Source organism: Balaenoptera borealis, assembly GCF_965194805.1.
Source record: "Balaenoptera borealis genome assembly, chromosome: 9".
Taxonomy (NCBI): Eukaryota; Metazoa; Chordata; class Mammalia; order Artiodactyla; family Balaenopteridae; genus Balaenoptera; species Balaenoptera borealis.
In genome coordinates, this window is record NC_138873.1 from 107,346,112 (window position 1) to 107,365,484 (window position 19,373).

Below are 19,373 nucleotides of genomic sequence, written 5' to 3' on the forward strand. Positions count from 1 at the left end.
CCTGGAGTTCCCTAGGGTCCCGGGCCCTCATCTTCACCTACTGAACTAGGAGCATCTTGGGAGCCCAAGCCATTAGAAGCTGTCTTCTCACTTAAGCATTCCTTCTCCCACAACTTCATGGGTGCTCTTTCTTTTTTGAACCCTTATAAACTTGCTTTGTGCTTCCCTTATTATATATTGCTATTATATTTTATTATATATATATATATATATTTATATACCTCTTAGCTAGAATTCTAGCTTATTGCAAATGAGCTATATATTTTCACCTTCCAGATCCCCTTCTCTGCATTGACTGTAGCAGGTCCTTAGATATATGCCCTTTTGAATGTATTTATTCCATATCATAAAATCTATAACTGGACTAATGAAATCATCTGTGTAAAAGCATGTGAATACACTTCAAAATGACTATAATAGTAATACATTTTATAATCTTACTTTACTCTTTCAAAATGCTGTTAGATTACTTAATTAGAATTTGAATGGACATTTTTAGCGCATCTACTATTTTTATTTTGTAGTTAGAATTTGTGGCATGATCCTTCCTTCTTTAGAAACAAATCATCGAGATGTTGGGGGCAAAAAAAAAAAATATGTAACTTTCTATAGCAAGTTACTCAGTTTCCCCAAATCTCAGCCCAGCTTATTCTTTTAGGCCAGAGCTCCTCAAGGTGATCTCGGAGCCATTTGTCGGGCTAGCATGGGTCCCAGGTTTGCCCAAATAGGGATTCTTAAGGCCTTAGGGCAGCTCACAAGACAGGAGGCGGTGGCCCTCGGCCTTGAGCCTGAAGCAGCCTTGCCCATCACCCTAATGTGCCTCCAAATGTTATCATTTGCTCCATCTGCCGTGACCTGGGGAAGGCCGTGGAGTGCTGTTATCCTCAGCAGTTCCTAAAATGATGTAAGAAGGCAAGTAAGCACAGCACAGACCTCACGGGTACTCCAGTATAAAACTTCGTCTCATGAAAAGATAGTTACTTAAGAGCTATTCCCCACAGTTAAAGTTATCTATTTTTTAATTATTATTTAACTTTGCTAACAAGTTGGAAGTAGGGTGACCTTGTCTAAGTCAAAATATAGAATTTAAAAAATACTAATTCAGAATTTTGGGGTGTGTGTTATGTATAACACATTGTCAGACCAAGTACTCAAACAGGCAACCTGAAATGCACACTGTTCGCTAGGGAATTCAAAGTTCGTGGTTTGCTGACTTCCAGACTTGGAAACACATTTTTGCAAAATACTTACGTACTTATTTTAGTGCAACAAATGCTTAGAGATGGTGTAACATTCTCTGAAAGTGGGCTGAGAGAGATGTTTGATGCACTGAGGTCCACCACCTCCTCACTGAGCAATTTCTCTCTGCCTTGTTTTGCCCATGTTTACAGGGATGACAATAATTGCATCCACTTTAAAGGTTATGACAATTATTTGAATGAAAATATTTAATGTGCTTAGAAGATTGCCTAATTCATAGTATGTGTAAATATTGCTGTTGTAACGGTGTAGCAACTTGAGACTGATAACCATCATTCTCTATAGAAGGAAGGCTATTATGAAACACATCTGGTAAACACCCCTCTTTTTCCCTTCAGCCTTATTAGTAGCGCCATGAAGTCTTCACATGTGTAGGGTCCACTGCTGAATTAGAGCTGTAAACTGTGTGAGCACAGAGGCTGAATCTGTCTTACTTACCTCTGTACCCCCCAGCACAGGGGGTTCCCAAAACATAAGAATTAATGAATTGCCAGCAAATGAAATTTGAAATATGGGGTCATGCATTGTGCATAATTTTTTCTTTTCTTTTTCTGCCTGCAGCTCTACAGTTTAGAATTAATTTCTCTTTAATGCTGAAATTCTAGCATAAGTGGTAAAAACTAATTTTCCACATCAAATTAATTTAAGCCCTGTATAATTTTTGCTATTTTTAAGAGACAGAAAATCAGTTTGAATAGACAGATTAACAGCTAATCACTAGGTAATTGCCACCTTGTTTTAAGGGCGCATGCTAACTACGTACTTGTGCCTTCAAATACAGTTGTATCTTACAGATGGGTTTTTATATCTTTGCACTAGTGAGAGCAAACCGTGGGATCTTTCCGCTGATGAACAGAGTCGTGGTTCCATTTTGCTGAGGCATAAAAAAGCAAGTGCTTCATATTGCTACACAATAATATGTTTTTATTTTGAGCACAGCCGCGTGGCCTGAGCTAATTATACATTTTCTAATTTACAAAGTGCACGCAGGTAACATTAAACAGAAAACAAAACAAAACAAAACAAAACAACACAAAACAACATTAACACAAATCTCTATCTCCAGCTTTTGCTTCTCTCCTGCGCTTTCGTGCCATACACCAGCCAGCTTTTTGCTACCAGGATGCGCTCAGATAGCTCACACTCAGAACTGTTTTCAGCATCTTCTCTCCCAAGTCATATCCTCCCCGTGTGCTGTCGCTCAGGGTAGGGCACACCAGACTCTCTCCCTGGATACCTGAGTTTCATCTTTACTCCCTCTCTCGTCCTCACCTCCTACACCTGCCCTGGAGCTGAGCCCATCCCTCCTCCTAAACACATTTGGAATCCACCCACTTCCTGCAGCCACTTCCTGTGGTTCCACAGCCCTTCTTCCCCAGTTACACCCTTTCGATTGTCACAGGCCTCCTTGACGTCAGTCTCACTCGCCTGCAACCCACTCTCCAAACTGCCGGGACAGCATTCAAAACATGACATCTATTTCCCTCGCCCTTAAGTTCACACCTCTAGTTTACATCGTCATCCTCATCCCCTCCTCCTCCTGCAGTGACCCACCTCTGTCTGGCCTCAGCTCTCCCAGGGGAGATGTTCCCAGTGCCTTGGATGGACCAGGCTCTCCTTGCCCTGGGTCTTGCCACGTGTGGTTCTCGAGGCACAGTTGCCCATCCTTGGTGGTTGACTCCTCCTTGTCCTTCACATCTCAACTTGGACATCCTTCTGGAAATCCTCTGCTGGCCTGCTCACCCCTAAAGTACCCCTAGAGCAACCGGGACTCCTCTGGTCATAGTGGGAGCCTGACGGCACCGTAATGTCTCTACTTCTGTGGCCCTCGACATCTTGGAGTTGAGAGGCTCTGTCTATTCCTTTTTTGTGCAGTACTTCCCAAGGAGACTGGGACATGATGGGTGCCCAAGTATTTGTAGAATGAATGAGTTCCATTCCTGCCACTGAGAAGACCCCAGGAAGCTTCTCACCCCTGGGGACTTCATAAACCTAAGATGGAAGAAAATAAATTGTCATTTTAATATCTAGGCTGTTTTGCTTTGGGTATGAGCAGAAATAGACCTGCTTTCTGAACTAAAATTTTTTTTTTAAGATTTAATCTTCAAAGATGCCAAATCACCTTTGATGAAATATTTAAAGCAGCTGCGGGATTTGACATTCCTTCTAAAAAGCTGAAAATCCTGAACCGATTTGCAACTTTGAATCTCTGATTCCTCTGTCATCTTCCCTTCGTATCATTTGTGTACTGAGTTTCTATCTACAAGAAGCACGACGAATCCAAAGTTTCATGCATTTACAGAGGAGAAAACAAAGTTTGCTGACTTCTCTAGGTTTAAAACAATTACTGTGATTTTTTTTTTCTTTGGTCTGGTTAAACTACCTCACATTGATTGTCACCAGGTAAATGGGAATTAATACTTACTTGAGTGGCGTAGTTGGAAAAGTACCTGCTGAATCAGCTTCTTCCTTGACCGGTCAGGATGTATGCAGTTCATACCAGGGGCTTCTGAACAGGGTCTCCTGGACCCTTACCAAGTCAGGCACAGCCCTACCAGGTCAAGTTTTGTAAATATCCAGTACCATGGAAACCTATTTTGGCTAATTTTTAGGAAACCTATGGTAGCTAACTTCTCTCTCTTATTGCCCTTAAATGAAAATGACTACCTACTGCTGGCCTATTTCACACACACACACACACACACACACACACACACACACACACACACACACGAGTCCTCAGTACTTTGCAAAATCATCCTCATTATCTGTCATCTTAAGCACTGGAGTCCTGGAAAAATAGATCTTCTGAACGTATTTGGTAGTTTTAGGGTTAAAAGCACATGTGTGTCTATAGTTCCCACAGTCATTTACCAGGACCTGTAAGTGCTATGTGCCGTTACGAACGAAGCAAAACAGAAAAAGCCCTGTCTTCCTGGCGCTCACATTCTAGCAGGAGCAGGCTAATAATAATACGACTAATAAATAAGGAAGGACATCGGGTAGCACTGTACGGTGAGGGGTGTCTTGGAGAGCAGCTGGGGCAGAGGAAGGGCTGGGGTGAGAAGGCGGGATTCCAGAAGAGCCTGAGGGCAGCGGAGAGGAGCCGTGAGAAGGTGTAGGGAGGGAAGGGGGAGGCGTGTCCTGGGCAGAAAGAACAGGTGCACAGGCTGTGGGGTGAGGGTCCTCCTGGAGTGGGAGAAGCCCCCGGGGGGCAGTGAGAGTGGACGGGGGGAGCTGAGGAAGGGGCCGGACTGAGGTGCCTTGTAACTGACGCTCCTTTCAAGGCTCAGCGTTGTACCTACACGGAAAGAAGAACCCTCCCCCACGTGGTACACCTTTAAAAAACAGTGGAGCGCTCACCCCTATCCTGCCTTGATTTTGAACCTTGAAATCAGTTCCAGGTGTGGGCCCGGTAAACTGCTCGCCCTGTTGGCTCACCCGTGCCATCTAGTGGTGAACGCTTGCAATTACCAGATTTTCTGACCCTAAGGTGGGCGGGGGCAGGGTGCTCTTGTGGGAATAACAATACGTGTCGGGGGGGGGGGGGGTGATGAATTGGGAGACTGGGATCGCCATGTATACGCTAATATGTATAAAATGGATAACTAATAAGAACCTGCTGTATAAAAAAATAAATAAAATAAAATTCAAAAATTCAGAAAAAAAGAAAAGAATTCAAAAAACCCCCACAAAAACAGATGAATGGATAAAGAAAAAAAACCAAAACATACGAGTGAAAAGCTTTCTGAAAACATACAGGGAAATGAAGACCTCCGGGTGTAAATTGCTCCTTCATTGGCTTATGTCAAGCCTGAATCAGAAAAAAAACCCTGAAAGCTATAGCAACAAGTTTTATGAAATGTACTTCAACGTCAATGGAACTGAAGAAATTGTTTGAAAACAGAAAAAAAAGTACAAGTGAAGTGAAAGATTACAAAGGAAGAGTGAATGAGGAAAACATTGAGCAGAAGTTGGATATAGATAAACAAAAAGAATACTCAAGTGTCATAGTAATATCAGGTTAATTAATCAATTCTATAGAATTATATCGAATTAATTAATTTTATAGAATTCAACTATGGAATAAACTATGCATGATGCATTTTGTGAGTTTTAACATGTATTATAAGTTTCCTTTTCATATTCTGTAGTAGTTTTGGTTGACATTTACAGAAACACAATTATCATCTGTTCCAGTGTTGTCCAGTGGGGTAGCTTTTAAAATTTAAACTTACATTAATTCAAATAGATATATTTAAAACTCAGTTCTCAGTCTTGCTTGCCACATTTCAAGTGCTCGATAGCCACATTGACTAGACGTCACCGTACTGGACAGTGAAATTCCCACTTCCGTCACTGCAGAAAGTTCTACTGGATGGGCTAGTCTATTATATTGTTTCCTCAGTAAAACTGATGTACTTGACAAACATGTTCTGAACACCTACTATGTGCTAGACAGCTTAGCAGTTCCTTACAGCAGATTAAAGAGAAATAAAGTAAAGCATCATTAGTCTCCTAAAGGGCAAAATTTAGGAATTGAGGAGTTTCACACTGTAACCAGATGCTTTCCATCCATTGTGAGAAGAGATATAATACTTGTATATTCAATGACTGAGGTACCGAGGAAGGCCCCCCAGAGAATACACCATTTAAGATGTGTTTTAAAGATATACAGGAATATTACCAAAAACAAACAAACAAACAAACAGAAAAACAAGGAGGGGAGAGAGTATCTTAAGTAGCGGATATAGGTTTTGCAAAGTTAGAGAAGTGTAAATTGGTGTGGGGTATCTGGAGGGTGACAGTTAATTCTGTGTGGCTGGTCCATGGGACAGTAAGTGTGAATCATAATTGGAGGGCGAGGTTAGGGCTTGCTGGAAGGGCCCTTTCATCACAGCAAGCACAGTCCTCTTTATCCCATCAGATAACTGGAGAACCATGGAAAATTTTATGCAGCAAGTTATGGGATTACTCTTCATTTTAGAGATTACTTTTTTGATGTGGCATAAAAGAAGGAAGTTGCTGGAGAACTGTAGCACTTTACACCCTGCATCCCACATGTAATTAAAAAATATATATTTGGAATCCGAAAAAAAATATCAATTCACCTCTCTGTGCCTACCTGTTTTCCCTTTTGATAAATGGGGCTAATAGTGTCTGACTTATAAAGTTGTTGGGGAAAGTTAAATGAGCCCATTCATGTAAGACTGTTAATAAGGGCTCAATGCTATTACTGTTATTAAGGGTTTGAAATTATCTAAGGAAAGCATTTAACATGAGGAAAATGTAAGGGGTGGATGATTCTGCAAAGGATGCGGGGAATGAGACAGGGAGAAAGAATAGTCCAAGTGCTTGGTGGAGGCCTGAGAGAGAAGAGCTTTCTAAGACCCTAAAGAAAGGATTTCCAAGGAGGAGGGGGAAGTCAATATAAAAAGTACTGCAGGGAAGGTTTAGTGAGTGATGACCGGGGTGAGCGTATTGGGTTTGGCCAGTAGGAGATCACTGGTGGCTGAGGAGGGGACATTTATGAAGACGGGCCTGGTGAAGGTTGGATCAACTGCTAATCCACCCACCGAGCAAAGATTCCATGACTCGGAGACAGGAGCCTATGGGTTTTACTGAGAACCTAGATTTATGTCCATATATAAATGTAAACTCAGCGTGAGGGAGATTATCTTGAAGAATCCAAGGTAGCATAGAGGGTGTGCAGGAGTCAGGGTTCTAGAATCCAGTTCTGCTGATACCTCCACCAGCTCCATTGCCTTAGACAAGCCTCTTCTTTGGGGGCCCTGGTGCCCCCATCTGTAAAGAAGAAGGAAGTGGATTAGGTGATCTTCAGTGCCACTCTCAGTTCTGAATGCCCACGAGTTTCAACCACTCATCTTATTTCAGGTAATTATAAAGTGAATATTATTTCAAGATGGCAATGTCTCAAGCTGCATTCTTCACCTACTAACAACTGCAATGGGTCCTAATGAGGTCATACCTTCTGAAGTAGAATTAGTATCAGTAGAATTAGATTAGCATGGGTTCAATAGTATATTGTCCCCAAAGGAAGAAATTGCTCCCTGGACATCACACTCCTGTATATATTAGATACTTGTTATTTTGTAGGCCCTTGTTTACTTACTAAAGGTATTTCTATAGCCATATCGTCATTCATGTATTCACTCAACTTTGAACAACTTCTTTGTGCCAGACACACCTTTAAGTGCAAGATACAGAGATGAGAGGACCCAGCTTATCCCAGGCAAGTTGTGAGGACAAATATCAGAACATATAAACGGCAATTCTGTGTGAAAGCACAGCAGGGGTTCTGTCTGGAGAAAGGACAGATGTGTTCTTTCAGGTTTAATACAACATAGACAGACCTTCTTCTTTCACAAATTCTTTGGCTTTCCATGAACATATTTCTGGTGTGCATCTGTTATTCTTGAAATTCCCTTTAACTTGCTTACCTCAGTAACCAAATGGAGCTTTTGAAAAGCATAAGGCTAAAAGATAAAATCTGTTAATTTTTATATAAGGTAGTATGATTGGCATCATACTTATATGAAGAAATAAAAAGTTACGTGTTTTTGCCCTTCGTGTTTATTTACTCGTATCACCTACAGTTAATAATTCTGATATAGCTTTCAGTTTATTAGAAATCATTTTATTGTATGACATCCCCAAACTTTATGAATATAGGTGAATACTGGAAAGATTTTTATGTATATGCTTGAATATAATGTTCAATTTATAGGCAAATCCAAATGACCTTTTTAAAAAGCCTGCACAGTAAACACTTTCCAAAGAAAGTACATTTCTGTGAGGATTTTGTAGATAATGAAATGAAAGCTAGTGGTGTTTTGTTTCTGAAGACATCTCTGACATTTCAGTAAACAATACACTTTTAAGAAATGAAAGCTCTCTGCAGTCACAGAGGTGCGTTTCAGGATTGCTTATTGCCAACATTTAAAAAATAAACACCACCGGCATTCAAGTCCCTCTGTTCTAAATTGCAGCACCTTATGAAATATGCCCAGAGGATTATCTGATGTCTATGGTGTGGAAAAGGACTCCAGCAGGAGACTTGGCCTTCAATCAGTGCCCACTGAATGCCACAGGTAATGTAGGATGACCCTCCAAAGTTGACCACCCACTAATAGCAACATGCTGTGTTCCTCACCATGCTTTGTCCTATGTCCAAAAATAAATCTGTCCAAGAAGCAGTTAATAAAACAATTTTAGTAAAGGGCTTCCTAAGTGGAGCCAATGAAGAGACCTGGAAAATCTTGATGATGCAGTGGTTTCTCAGTGTGACTAATATGCATTGTAAAAATAGTCAAAGTAACAATTTCACATGCATGTTTGTTAAAAGCGCGAAAATGTACGAACCCAGGTTTTCTGCCCGCCTCCCAGTTCTGTGTCACCTCCCAGCCTCCCTGTCATAAAGCTCTCTGTTTTTGTGACTCGCAGGCACCGCTAGCAGACGCTGCTCGCTCAGTCTTCACGGAGTGGCCTTCTGGGAACAGCCGAGCTTTGCAAGATGCATATCAAATGAGTACAGACACTTGCAGCATTCAGTAGGTGCAAAAGCCAGCTTTAGTACTTGCTCTGTTTATTTTTTGCTAATGATCGCTGTGTGAGAATTTAATCTTCTGCTATACAATCAAATCAGTAAAATCTCTGAAAAAAAAAAATCTGAAGGAAAAAAGTCTGTGCTAGAAAGCTAATTTTTATGTCAGTGCTAAACTGTTTTGTTCCTAGGGTTTGGGTTTTTATGGATCCTGCTTGGATCCTGCTATTTAAATGAATGGATTCCTTGTCCAATGAGGGAAAGGCGTGAATAAAATCTGCTACTCAGGCTTATCTATAAGAGTTAAACTATGTATTATGATTGGCACAAATCTGTGTTACATAGTACATAAGACTTATTTCAAAATACCGTACATTTTAAAATTAAATTCTTTAGTACTTTAGTAGATGGGAAATGATAAAGCTGTGTCATGTAGGTATCAAATTTCTCACTGCATTTTGACATTAAGACACCAAAAAAAAAAAAAAAAAAAAAAGACAGCGTTATTGTATCAGAGAAAATTAGCTGTTTGCAAAAGATTATATAGGACAAATTTTCAAAAATAGCCCCTCTTCTCCCACACATCATTGAATTATTCACAGAGTATGCTGTATGAATATTTCGAGCACAGTTAAGTGTCACTTGGTATTTTACGAGTGCAAGTCATTGTCATTTTCGGAGACTGATGTCATTCATCCTGACAGTCGAGAGAGCTTCCTGCGTGAACAAACATCGCGGGGCTCAGAACAAAATACGAGCCGGAGCCGCTGGAGAGCCCAACGTTGGCAGGGATGCTGTTCAGTTAAGAGCCTTGAAGTTTTGTTGTGCTTATGTTTTCTTTCCATCTTCTTACAGTTGCTCACAAATAAGCCTTATTCTTAAAAAAAAATCCTAAAGAACATTCTTGTTTGTGGATGGAGAAGTAGCTTGTACAATAAGAACGCTTCTTAGTGAAGTAAATGTATTTGATTATCAGAAAAACAAAAAGCACATTTTAAAAACATCTGAAAACCAAATGCTGTCTAATATGCTTACTGACCAGATCAGTCAGTAAACTGATGATTATTTGGCTACACAGACCCTTATTTCTATTATTGTGTGTATGTACATTCATATATATACATACATGTTATTGTATATATATATATATACATAAATACTGATTACACACAAATACATATGTTTAATAATATATATTTATGTGCATATCAGTATTTGGTGATATTTGGCTTCACTGAGTCTTATTTCTGTCAAAATTGAAATATTCCAGAATTAAGTATATATATATATATATATATATATATATATATATATATATATATATATATATATATAGAACCAAGACTTTCTTATGAATTTAATTTTTAATGAATTTTATTTTCCCCTAATTTTAGACATTCGACTCTGTTTACTTAATCTTAATAATATGCATATTTAGTTCTTGTTTATTCATGGTAATGAATATGAGAATAATTCCATGGATTAAGTAAACCATAGGTCAATTCTTACAAATTTGTTAAGAATGAATAATTTCACTTGTTGGCAGAAAAATTTTCCTTCCTAAATTCAGTGTTTTGCACAGTAGTGTTTAAATGAGTCTGTGTTCTGCGAGTACAGGTCATCTGATAATGGAGAGAAACAGAAACGCTCAGTGAAACAGGAGAGATGGTCTCGGATTGTGAGTCGCATAGAAATCACGCAGTCAGTGATTGGACAGCCGATGTGTCCTTGCCCGTGCTGACTTGCAGACAGAAATCAAGTGCGTGATTTTGTAGAAAAAGGAGCAGCCTCAGGGCATTCAGCTTCCACAGAGGACCAAGCACTCAGCTGGGCACTTTCACAAATTAACTTCAGTCCCCACCACAACCTGTAAGTGGGCATCCCTGCCCCAGGTTGAAGCTCTGCTGGGGAGCAGTCCAGTTACCTGCGGCAAGGGTGAAATCTGCATCCCAGGTACAACTGTTCCAAAACGTAACCTCCTTTCTGGAGGCCTTACTCCCTCCTGAGCCTTTGATTTGACATCCTCTGCCCTAGATTCTGGTGCTGGGGGCACCTTCTTCTGATGGTGTGTCCTTCGGAAAAGTCATGTGATCTCACTCAGGTCTTGGCTTGCTATTTGCAACTGAAATCGGTAGCCTCATCTTAGCATCTCTGGAGGTTTTGAGGAAAAGTAGATGAGATACCATATGTGAGATGTTTGCAAAGCAAAGAGGTTTGTAACTCTGAGGTATTAATATCTACAGGTAAAGAAAATGGGTTGTGTAAAAAAATTATCTCCATAAGAGTCAAATTTTAGAACTCAACAAGTTACTAACTTGAACTCTTCATGTGGAAAAATACAGATAGATATAGATGAATGGATAGATAGGTAGGTAAGCAGATGGATGGATGGATGGATGGATAGGATTGATGTCATATGTATTTTTTTTTTTAAATCAAGTGAGTTTTTTTAAAATAAATTTGTTTATTTATTTATTTATTTTGGCTGTGTTGGGTCTTCATTGTTGGGTCTTCATTGCTGCGTGCAGGCTTTCTCTAGTTGCAGTGAACGGGGGCTACTCTTCACTGAGGTGTGTGGGCTTCTCCTTGCGGTGGCTTCTCTTGTTGTGGAGCACAGGCTCTAGGGCCTGCAGGCTTCAGTAGTTGTGGCATGTGGGCTCAGCAGTTGTGACTCACGGGCTCTAGAGCGCAGGCTCAGTAGTTGTGGAGCACTGGCTTAGTTGCTCCGCGGCATGTGGGATCTTCCCAGACCAGGGCTCAAACCCGTGTCCCCTGCATTGGCAGGTGATTCTTAACCACTGTGCCACCAGGGAAGTCCCAAATGTCACATGTATTTTTGCTCATGAATTCTGTTTATATACACATATAGAAATATATACATACTTATACATCCATACATACATGCCTCTAGTACTTGCCTAGGGACCATGGTCTTCTCTTTTACAAGTTCAGAGAAGTATAGGACCAATGTATGCCTTAAAGAATGGTTACCTAGTACATCGAGCTCATCATGTGTACTCTGAAAAGTCAGTTGGAGGTGGAAATTAAATCCCCTTCCTTGCATGCTTGTACTCTTGTGGCTTCACATACTTTGCCTGAGTAACAAAGCTAGGTAGTGCTTACGATGTAGAGTAGTTCTGTCTCCCACAAATTCTTAAATTACCTTGAAGACTCTGCCTCTTCTCTAGTAGAGTTTGTCATTTCACAATTTAATATTCTATTTTCTTTGGGGGATTCCATTTCTTGCCACTCTATATTCACAAAACTCATTAAATGTTAATTGTCACCCACTGCAGATAATTATTTAAAATAAGTAGATCTGTGTTTTCCACATAGATTACAATATATGTACATACCCACATAGATTACAATATTTTGTATGCCCATTTTTTAAAATTATATGAAGACTAAGTTTGAAATGACATTTTATCATCAACAAACATTAGTTGAGTGTGTCCTATGAACTCTCATACTTATAAACCAATTGAGATAGACAGAAAGGTGTCATTAATCAGTTTAATATATAAAATCACTAATCTGTCATATTGAACATTTATTGAATTCCTTGAGGACAGAAATCATTTCTCTTAATCTTCATTTCTCTAGTGCCCAGCACAATGCTAAGCATATTCTAGATATTCCATAGATGCTTGTGTAAAGAATGACTCTGCCACTTTTCTTATCAGGAGGGGGATGCTGGCAGCTGGAGAGTTCTAAGAAGGTGAGGTACCAGACTTAATGTTCGTGAATTTTAACCACAAGAAATTAATAAGTATTATCCCTCACGTGCAATTTTCCTAACCCAAAAATACCTAGAAATGTGGAGTGATTTATGACATTACTTCATGAACTTACTTGGCCATTGCAGAAGAATTTCAGTAAGCTAAAATTCATGAAGTCTCTTGGAAACTTTGTAAGATACAAAATTAAACACTATGATCCAACTGCTGTTTATAAAAAAAAAAAAAGTCACAAATAAATGCACACAGTTTAAAAAAGTGAGGCTAGAGGAATAAAGTGCTTAATGTAGTGGGATTCTTGGAGATTTCATGTGTTTTTTCCATATGTTAATATTTCATTTCATATTCTGGGATTTTTTTGAATTTTGTACCAAGCAAGGTAGAAATAATTTCTGAACCTATGGAGAAATAGGCACAGAGTTCAGGCACATTAAGAATAGTGTCTCTTTTACTTATAAAAATATTTGGAGAAAATGGGTGAATATTGTGGACCAAGAGGGCCAGTCCCACCCCTCCCCAAATTAAACAAACAGACTGCCTTGTCTCTGGTGCACCTGGACAATCAGGGTACCTCTCTCTCTCTCTCTTCCCCCCACCCCGTCCTCTCTCTCACTCATTCTCTCCCTCTCTCTCTCTCTCTTTTATTCACATACAAATACATGCCTACACACACACACCGGAAGTGACAGATGACATAGAACTAGCAGAATGGATGCCCTCTGCAGGTAGACAGTTCCAGAACAAGGTCACAGATATTCCTCTAGCAGAAGTCCCTCCACATGGAAATTTGAAGAATTGGTATAAATGTTTCCTTTGAGGTCACTGTCCTTTCTAACCTCTGTTTCTATTTTTCAAGACGTCATTTAACAAATGAATAGATACAGAAGTTGGAGCAATGATCTGTCTAGTCATGGAAAGGTTGATTTTGTGGGAAGGGATGTCAAGGAACTTGAATTGTGGTTTAAGGACTTGTTTCTCCAGTTTTCCTCTACTTTTATGAGTGTTAATTAGAGAGAGAGAGAGAACGATAGAGACAGATGGGGTGGAAGGTTAGGGTGAGTGAGAGGGAGACAGAGACAGAGACAGAGAGAGGCTGGGGTGGAGAATGCACTTGCTGCTCCTTGCAGGGCCCAGCGGGAGGGCAGGTGACAATCAAAGGATTGGAGGTACACCACAGAGTGAGTGAATCACTCAGCTTATTACACAAAATAAGCACTCAACACAGAGTTGTGAAAATAGAAGAGGGAGTAACAAACCCTTCCTGGAAAAGTCCAGGAAGGAGGCAGTGATCTCTTGTCTGGCAACAGGTCTTGGAAAAGCGTGAGTGGGGAGTTGCCATCCACTCCAATGGGAATGGCTCTCAGCTGCGTGGTGTCGGGTCCTCCAGGGAAGAGTCTTCATGTCACTCAGCTTAGTGGTCTCTTTTTAAGGAGTAACAGTTATCCCAGGAAAGGGGGTCTTGACTTTACTCATTCTCCCTCTGTTCCAGTGAAGTACATCGCCCATCAACGTTCTTGTCTAAAGTAACACTCTTAGTTTATCACTCCAAAACACTCATAGTCCTACAGGGGATGTTTCAAAACAACTAGCGTGGAAGTTCATACTGGCCACTGTGACTCATTTTGAGCTATTCATCGTGTCTTAAGGTAGCTTGAATCCTGTAAGGTTCACACTAGTTGAGTAGGAATCATAATACCAAAGAAATCACATCATAGCATATGCTTTATATTAACCCATATTCCCTACCTTCCAGGTGAGTTTTGCTCCATTGCAACAAAACTTCTCACACATCACACTTTGTTGGCCACCACCTCGTTGCACAAATGCCAAACACATTGCCTAAAAGAGGCTAATACATTTGATGACTGCAGCTTATTTAGAGGAAAGGAAGAAAACAATGGCCACCATAGTTTTGTTTACACCAAATATATTTTGAGCCAGAAAAGTGGGCAAGTCTTACTGTTTTTTAATGAGCAATTGCAACACAAAGAACTGAGTGCTATGGTCCAGCCAACCAGGGGAACTAGCAGATGATTTTAATATTTGAATATTCATAAGTAAAGGTAAGTGAGCCTGAGAGAACAAGAGTTATTTGTTCTGCCCGTTTTTTGCAGTATAATGTGAGTGTTTATTAGGGGAGAGAGAGAGAGAGAGAGAACAGTAGAACGTTGGAACACAGCAAGTGATAGGGAAATCGGGAAGAAGAAACTAGATCAGTAGATTTTTAATCCTGGCTGAACATAATAACCATGTGGGAGTTCTTTAAAAAATACCAATTTGGGAAGTTCACCCAAGGCCAGTTAAGTGAGCTGTTACTAGCTTATAGTGCACATTCAATAAATGTGAACTATTATTGTTATTAATTACAACATTAATTTGGCATTCATATACATGTATTTCTACTTACTTGGCCCTCTCATGGAAGAATGTGGACATCCTCCTTTTAAGTACTCAAGGCACAGTGCGTGGCTGCCTTCTTATTTCTGTTGCCAAGTTTCAGGTTTGTCAGAGTCCTCACTCCCAGAGCTCAAATAATTTTTGCAGAATCCAACAATACCAAGGAAACGTTGAAAAACATTACTTCCTTTAAAATGGACAGAAGGCTCTTAATTTATTCAAGGCCACGTGTTAAGGTTTTGGCGTGTGAGTTCAACTTCACAGTCCCAAAGTTTCCAATGTGAGGTCCTGAATAAAATGACAAGCTTACTGAGTGTTCATATAGCTCACATTATTGAATGCTATCTACCCTGAAGGAGCTGATTGAAAAAAAAAATTGGAAGGAAGATGTTAATTAAATCTTGATATTTTAAGCAATTCATATGTCAAAGTTTACAATGTATTTCAAGGACAAGATAGAGAATATTTTAGACTTTATATTCCATATGGTGTCTGTTCTAAATACTCAACTCTGGTGTTGTAACACAAGAGGAACTATAGACAATTAGTGAACATGGCTGTGTTCCCATAAAACTTTTACAAAAACAGGCAATGGGCTGAATTTGGCCCATGGGCTGTAGTTCACTAACTCCTGGTCTATAGTATACATTTTATTTTAAGTTGGTTTCTTTTTTTTAACATTTCAACTCTATTAGAATTCTCCATCAGAGAATGGACAAATTTTATTTTGTTCTTCTCTTCTCTGTTTTCTTTAACATTTTAACCAGTCATTTAAAATTTCTTTTCAAGAAAATCTAAGATGGATAACTGTGAAGGGCTTGTTTTGTTTTCTTTCATCAGTCACATCATCTGACATATGTAGTAAATTTTTTAAAATAAATTTATTTATTTATTTTTGGCTGCATTGGGTCTTTGTTGCTGCACGCGGGCTTTCTCTAGTTGCGGCGAGCAGGGGCTACTCTTTGTTGCGGTGCGCAGGCTTCTCATTGCAGTGGATTCTCTTGTGGAGCACGGGCTCTAGGTGTGTGGGCTGCAGTAGTTGTGGCATGCAGGCTCAGTAGTTGTGGTTCGTGGACTCTAGAGCACAGGCTTATTAGTTGTGGTGTATGGGCTTAGCTGCTCCGCGGCATGTGGGATCTTCCCGGACCAGGGCTCGAACCTGTGACTGCTGCATTGGTAGGCAGATTCTTAACCACTGCGCCACCAGGGAAGCCCTAGTAATTTTTAATTAAATCTCAGTCATTGTGTAAAACAAATGTAGGATTTTGGGACAGTGTTGATATCCACCAAAAAGCCTTCCCACTTTTCAGACATAATGAGGAGCAGAAACTTTAAAGCAGCCAAGGATTCACCTGGGTCAAGATGTTTTGCAGTTTTCATCAGACTACCACATCCCCTTAGTCTCCCTTTCTCCACCGTGTGTCTTATACGCTTTGGATAGAGAGCTCATGTGTGCCCATCCTATCAGCCCTGAGAAACTGTAGAAGATTCAGCTCTGCCCTTCAGAGGGTCCAGGCTTTCTGCCCAGGCAACTTCAAATACATCAAATGTCTTGAGTGGGAGACAGCTGGTTACTTAAAGCTGGACTCCTCCCTCACTAGGCGTTTGTTTCTAAATGCCTACTTACAAGGGTGGAGAAAACTGCACTCTGATTTTTACAAGTGTTTATCCTAACTCTTCAGCTTCCTACACATTCCAAAAATCCAGCAAATGTCTCATGGAGAAATATCCCAGTAAGATATTTAGGGACCCTACAATTTCCATTATAGTTCTTCAGCCCTGAGCAACCAAAGAACATTAGTTTCTCTTTCTACCCTAGAAGTCCTCTGCCTTAGCCACACCTTCCCCTCACTTTTTGCCAAAATTTAGCAAACATTCCTAAGGGGAAAAAAAAACAACTGGCTGAAATTGTTTGCCTATCTCAGAAAGGATCTCTTCTTTCTGGAAACTTAGTTCATCTCATCCGTAGCTCACTGAAGCTCTAAAGAATATGATTTTCGTAATTTATATGGTTTTTTCTAGTTGTAGTGGCAAACACATTGGCCTTACAGGAATTACTACACTTTACTAAACTGATAAATTTTCACTGTATTATAAAGTATAAAAAAATCTTTAGGCACATATGACAGTGTTTCCCAGGGAATTTTAAGGGAGTCTATTACAAAGCTGTATAATGAAATACTTCTAAAATTATACTGTATTTCCTCTTTTTTAAAAATGCACAGCATATTACTGATTATATCTATAAATCCCAGAAGATTTTTAAGCTTCTCCCTTATTATGGATTTATTGTGTCTTGGCGAAGAAATGTTAGAATTAGTTTTAGGCATTGAAATCCACTGACTTGAAACTTATTCATGGGATGATTTAATGGAATATACTTGTACAGATAATTATGTTTAGGCTAATGCCAAAGGAAAAATATTATAAAGCAAAGTGTACTCTATTATTTAATCATTCATCCATCCATTCAACTACCCATTAGTTATTCTACAAATATCTGCTGGGCTTTAACTAGGTGCAACACAGTGTAAGGACCCAAGGATGCAACTTGAATATGACACACACAACAAATACAAAATAAAGTAGACAGGAAAAGAGACAAAATAATTCCAAACTGTGATATGTTGGAGGAGCTTAACAAAGTGCCAACATAGGGAATAAAGTTTGGGGACTACTTTACATAAGAAAGTCAGTGAGATATCGAAGAGGAAATGACATTATAAGAGTGACCTGAAAGATGAGATAGATGTAGACATGCAAAAAGTGGAGAGAATGAGTTTTTCAGGGCATGAGTGTGCATTCTACTGGGGAGAATAGTGTGTGGGAAAACCATGAGGTGTTTAAGGAAGTGAAACTCGATCCAGTGGTCAGAGGTATTGAGCAAGAAGAGAGTGTCATGAGATGAAGTTGGAGAACTAGGTAGGGAAAAAATTATCTGTGCCTTAAAGACCTTTGCTAAGGTTTGGATTTTATTCTAAGGGGAATGGGAAGCCATTGACAGTAAGGAGTGATATGATTCAATATAATGAAAGAGGGTCAGAGGGCTGTTCTATAGGGAATAGACTGTAGGGGGCAGGATGGGAAGCTGTGGAGCGCACTGCGGAATCCCGAGGAGAGATGATGGAACCCTTTATTAAGGTTGAGCGAGAACATGCGGCTGACGTGATATTATTTTCTGAAATGAGAAAGCAAGACGATGAAGATTAACTTGAAGCAGGTGGCTTAGGGGTTGCCAAAGGTTGCATGGTATAAAAGTGTGACATAAAGAACTTAGAGTAGAACTAGCCAGTGTAGATGTGACTTGTCTCCAGGAAAGTTGAGCTACTTGGATGCAGGTGCAGAGAATGCATTTGGTAGAGCCTAGATGGTTTATGAAGACCAAAAGTAGAAGCAGCACCTGGGAGCTTGTTAGAAATATAGAACCTGTCCCAGACCTGCACTTTGAAAAGTAACATTTGTGATTCATATACACATTACAATTTAAGAAGTACTGTGGTAGAGTTTCTCTAGGGTTGAAGTTTTGCTGAATGAATGCAAAGAATTTAAATGAGTGCTGGCCAGTTCCGTACCATTGAAAGGCATAGTATGTTAAATGATACCTAGTTTCTCTCTCCTAGCAAATGGGAGGATCGTGCTTCTTCACCCCTTGAAGTTCCAGCCAATTGTTTGTGTATGGAAGTGACCTTTCTTATTTCAGGCTTGGGAATGTCCTTGCCAGTGCAAAATCCTTCATCCTCTGTCATCCCAAGCCCCTGAGTGAACGTGAACTAGCATGAACCCAGCCTCCCTGACGACCTGGGTTGCATATGTAAAGTGAGTGAGAAATACATCTTTTGTTTTTAGGTACTGAGATTTGGGAATTGTTTGTTGTCACAGCATAACCTATCCCATTCTGACTGATGCAGTATTTCTAGAACTAGGAAACCAAGTAACAGAAACAGAATTGAAAAAGCCTCAGAGAAGGAGGGTTGCTTACTGCTCTGCCTCCCATTGGGCAGGTGCCTGAAAGTTTGGGTCCTGATCTGGAACCACCATACTACTTTGAGCTCATGCATATGCTCTAGTGCTGTCCTCTGGGTCAGAATATTAATAATCATTCTAGATTTGTTTGGTGTTAAGAAAAGAAATTCCACCTACCTATGGCCTGTGCTTTGCAATTGTACTTTTTAATTTTGACTAGAAATTAAAGCTATTTCTAGTTTTTTTGCGGGGAGGTACGTTTACTGTGCTCTCATTCTTAGTTTGGAACTTTCCAGGTTTTACAAGGAAATATGCACAGTGTATACCTGGCTCAGTTTTCTTCATGACTCAGTTTATTCTCATAACAATACCTTGCAATCCTCAAATCCATGGGGTCCTCTCTCTCACTTCAGGAATTCCCGGGGCAAGAAATTGGGATACTCAATGCG

General features: G+C 39.9%; 1 protein-coding gene across 3 annotated transcripts in view; it reads left to right on the plus strand.

The window, feature by feature from the left end:
* Nucleotides 1–19,373, plus strand: part of ADGRB3 (adhesion G protein-coupled receptor B3) — a 790,409-nt gene that overhangs the window by 337,843 nt on the left and 433,193 nt on the right. For all 3 annotated transcript variants that reach the window (XM_082405028.1, XM_082405030.1, XM_082405029.1), the window contains 2 exons: nucleotides 8,271–8,372; nucleotides 8,725–8,831. In XM_082405028.1, the coding sequence (XP_082261154.1) occupies nucleotides 8,271–8,372; nucleotides 8,725–8,831 (209 nt within the window). The remainder of the gene's footprint in view (nucleotides 1–8,270; nucleotides 8,373–8,724; nucleotides 8,832–19,373) is intronic.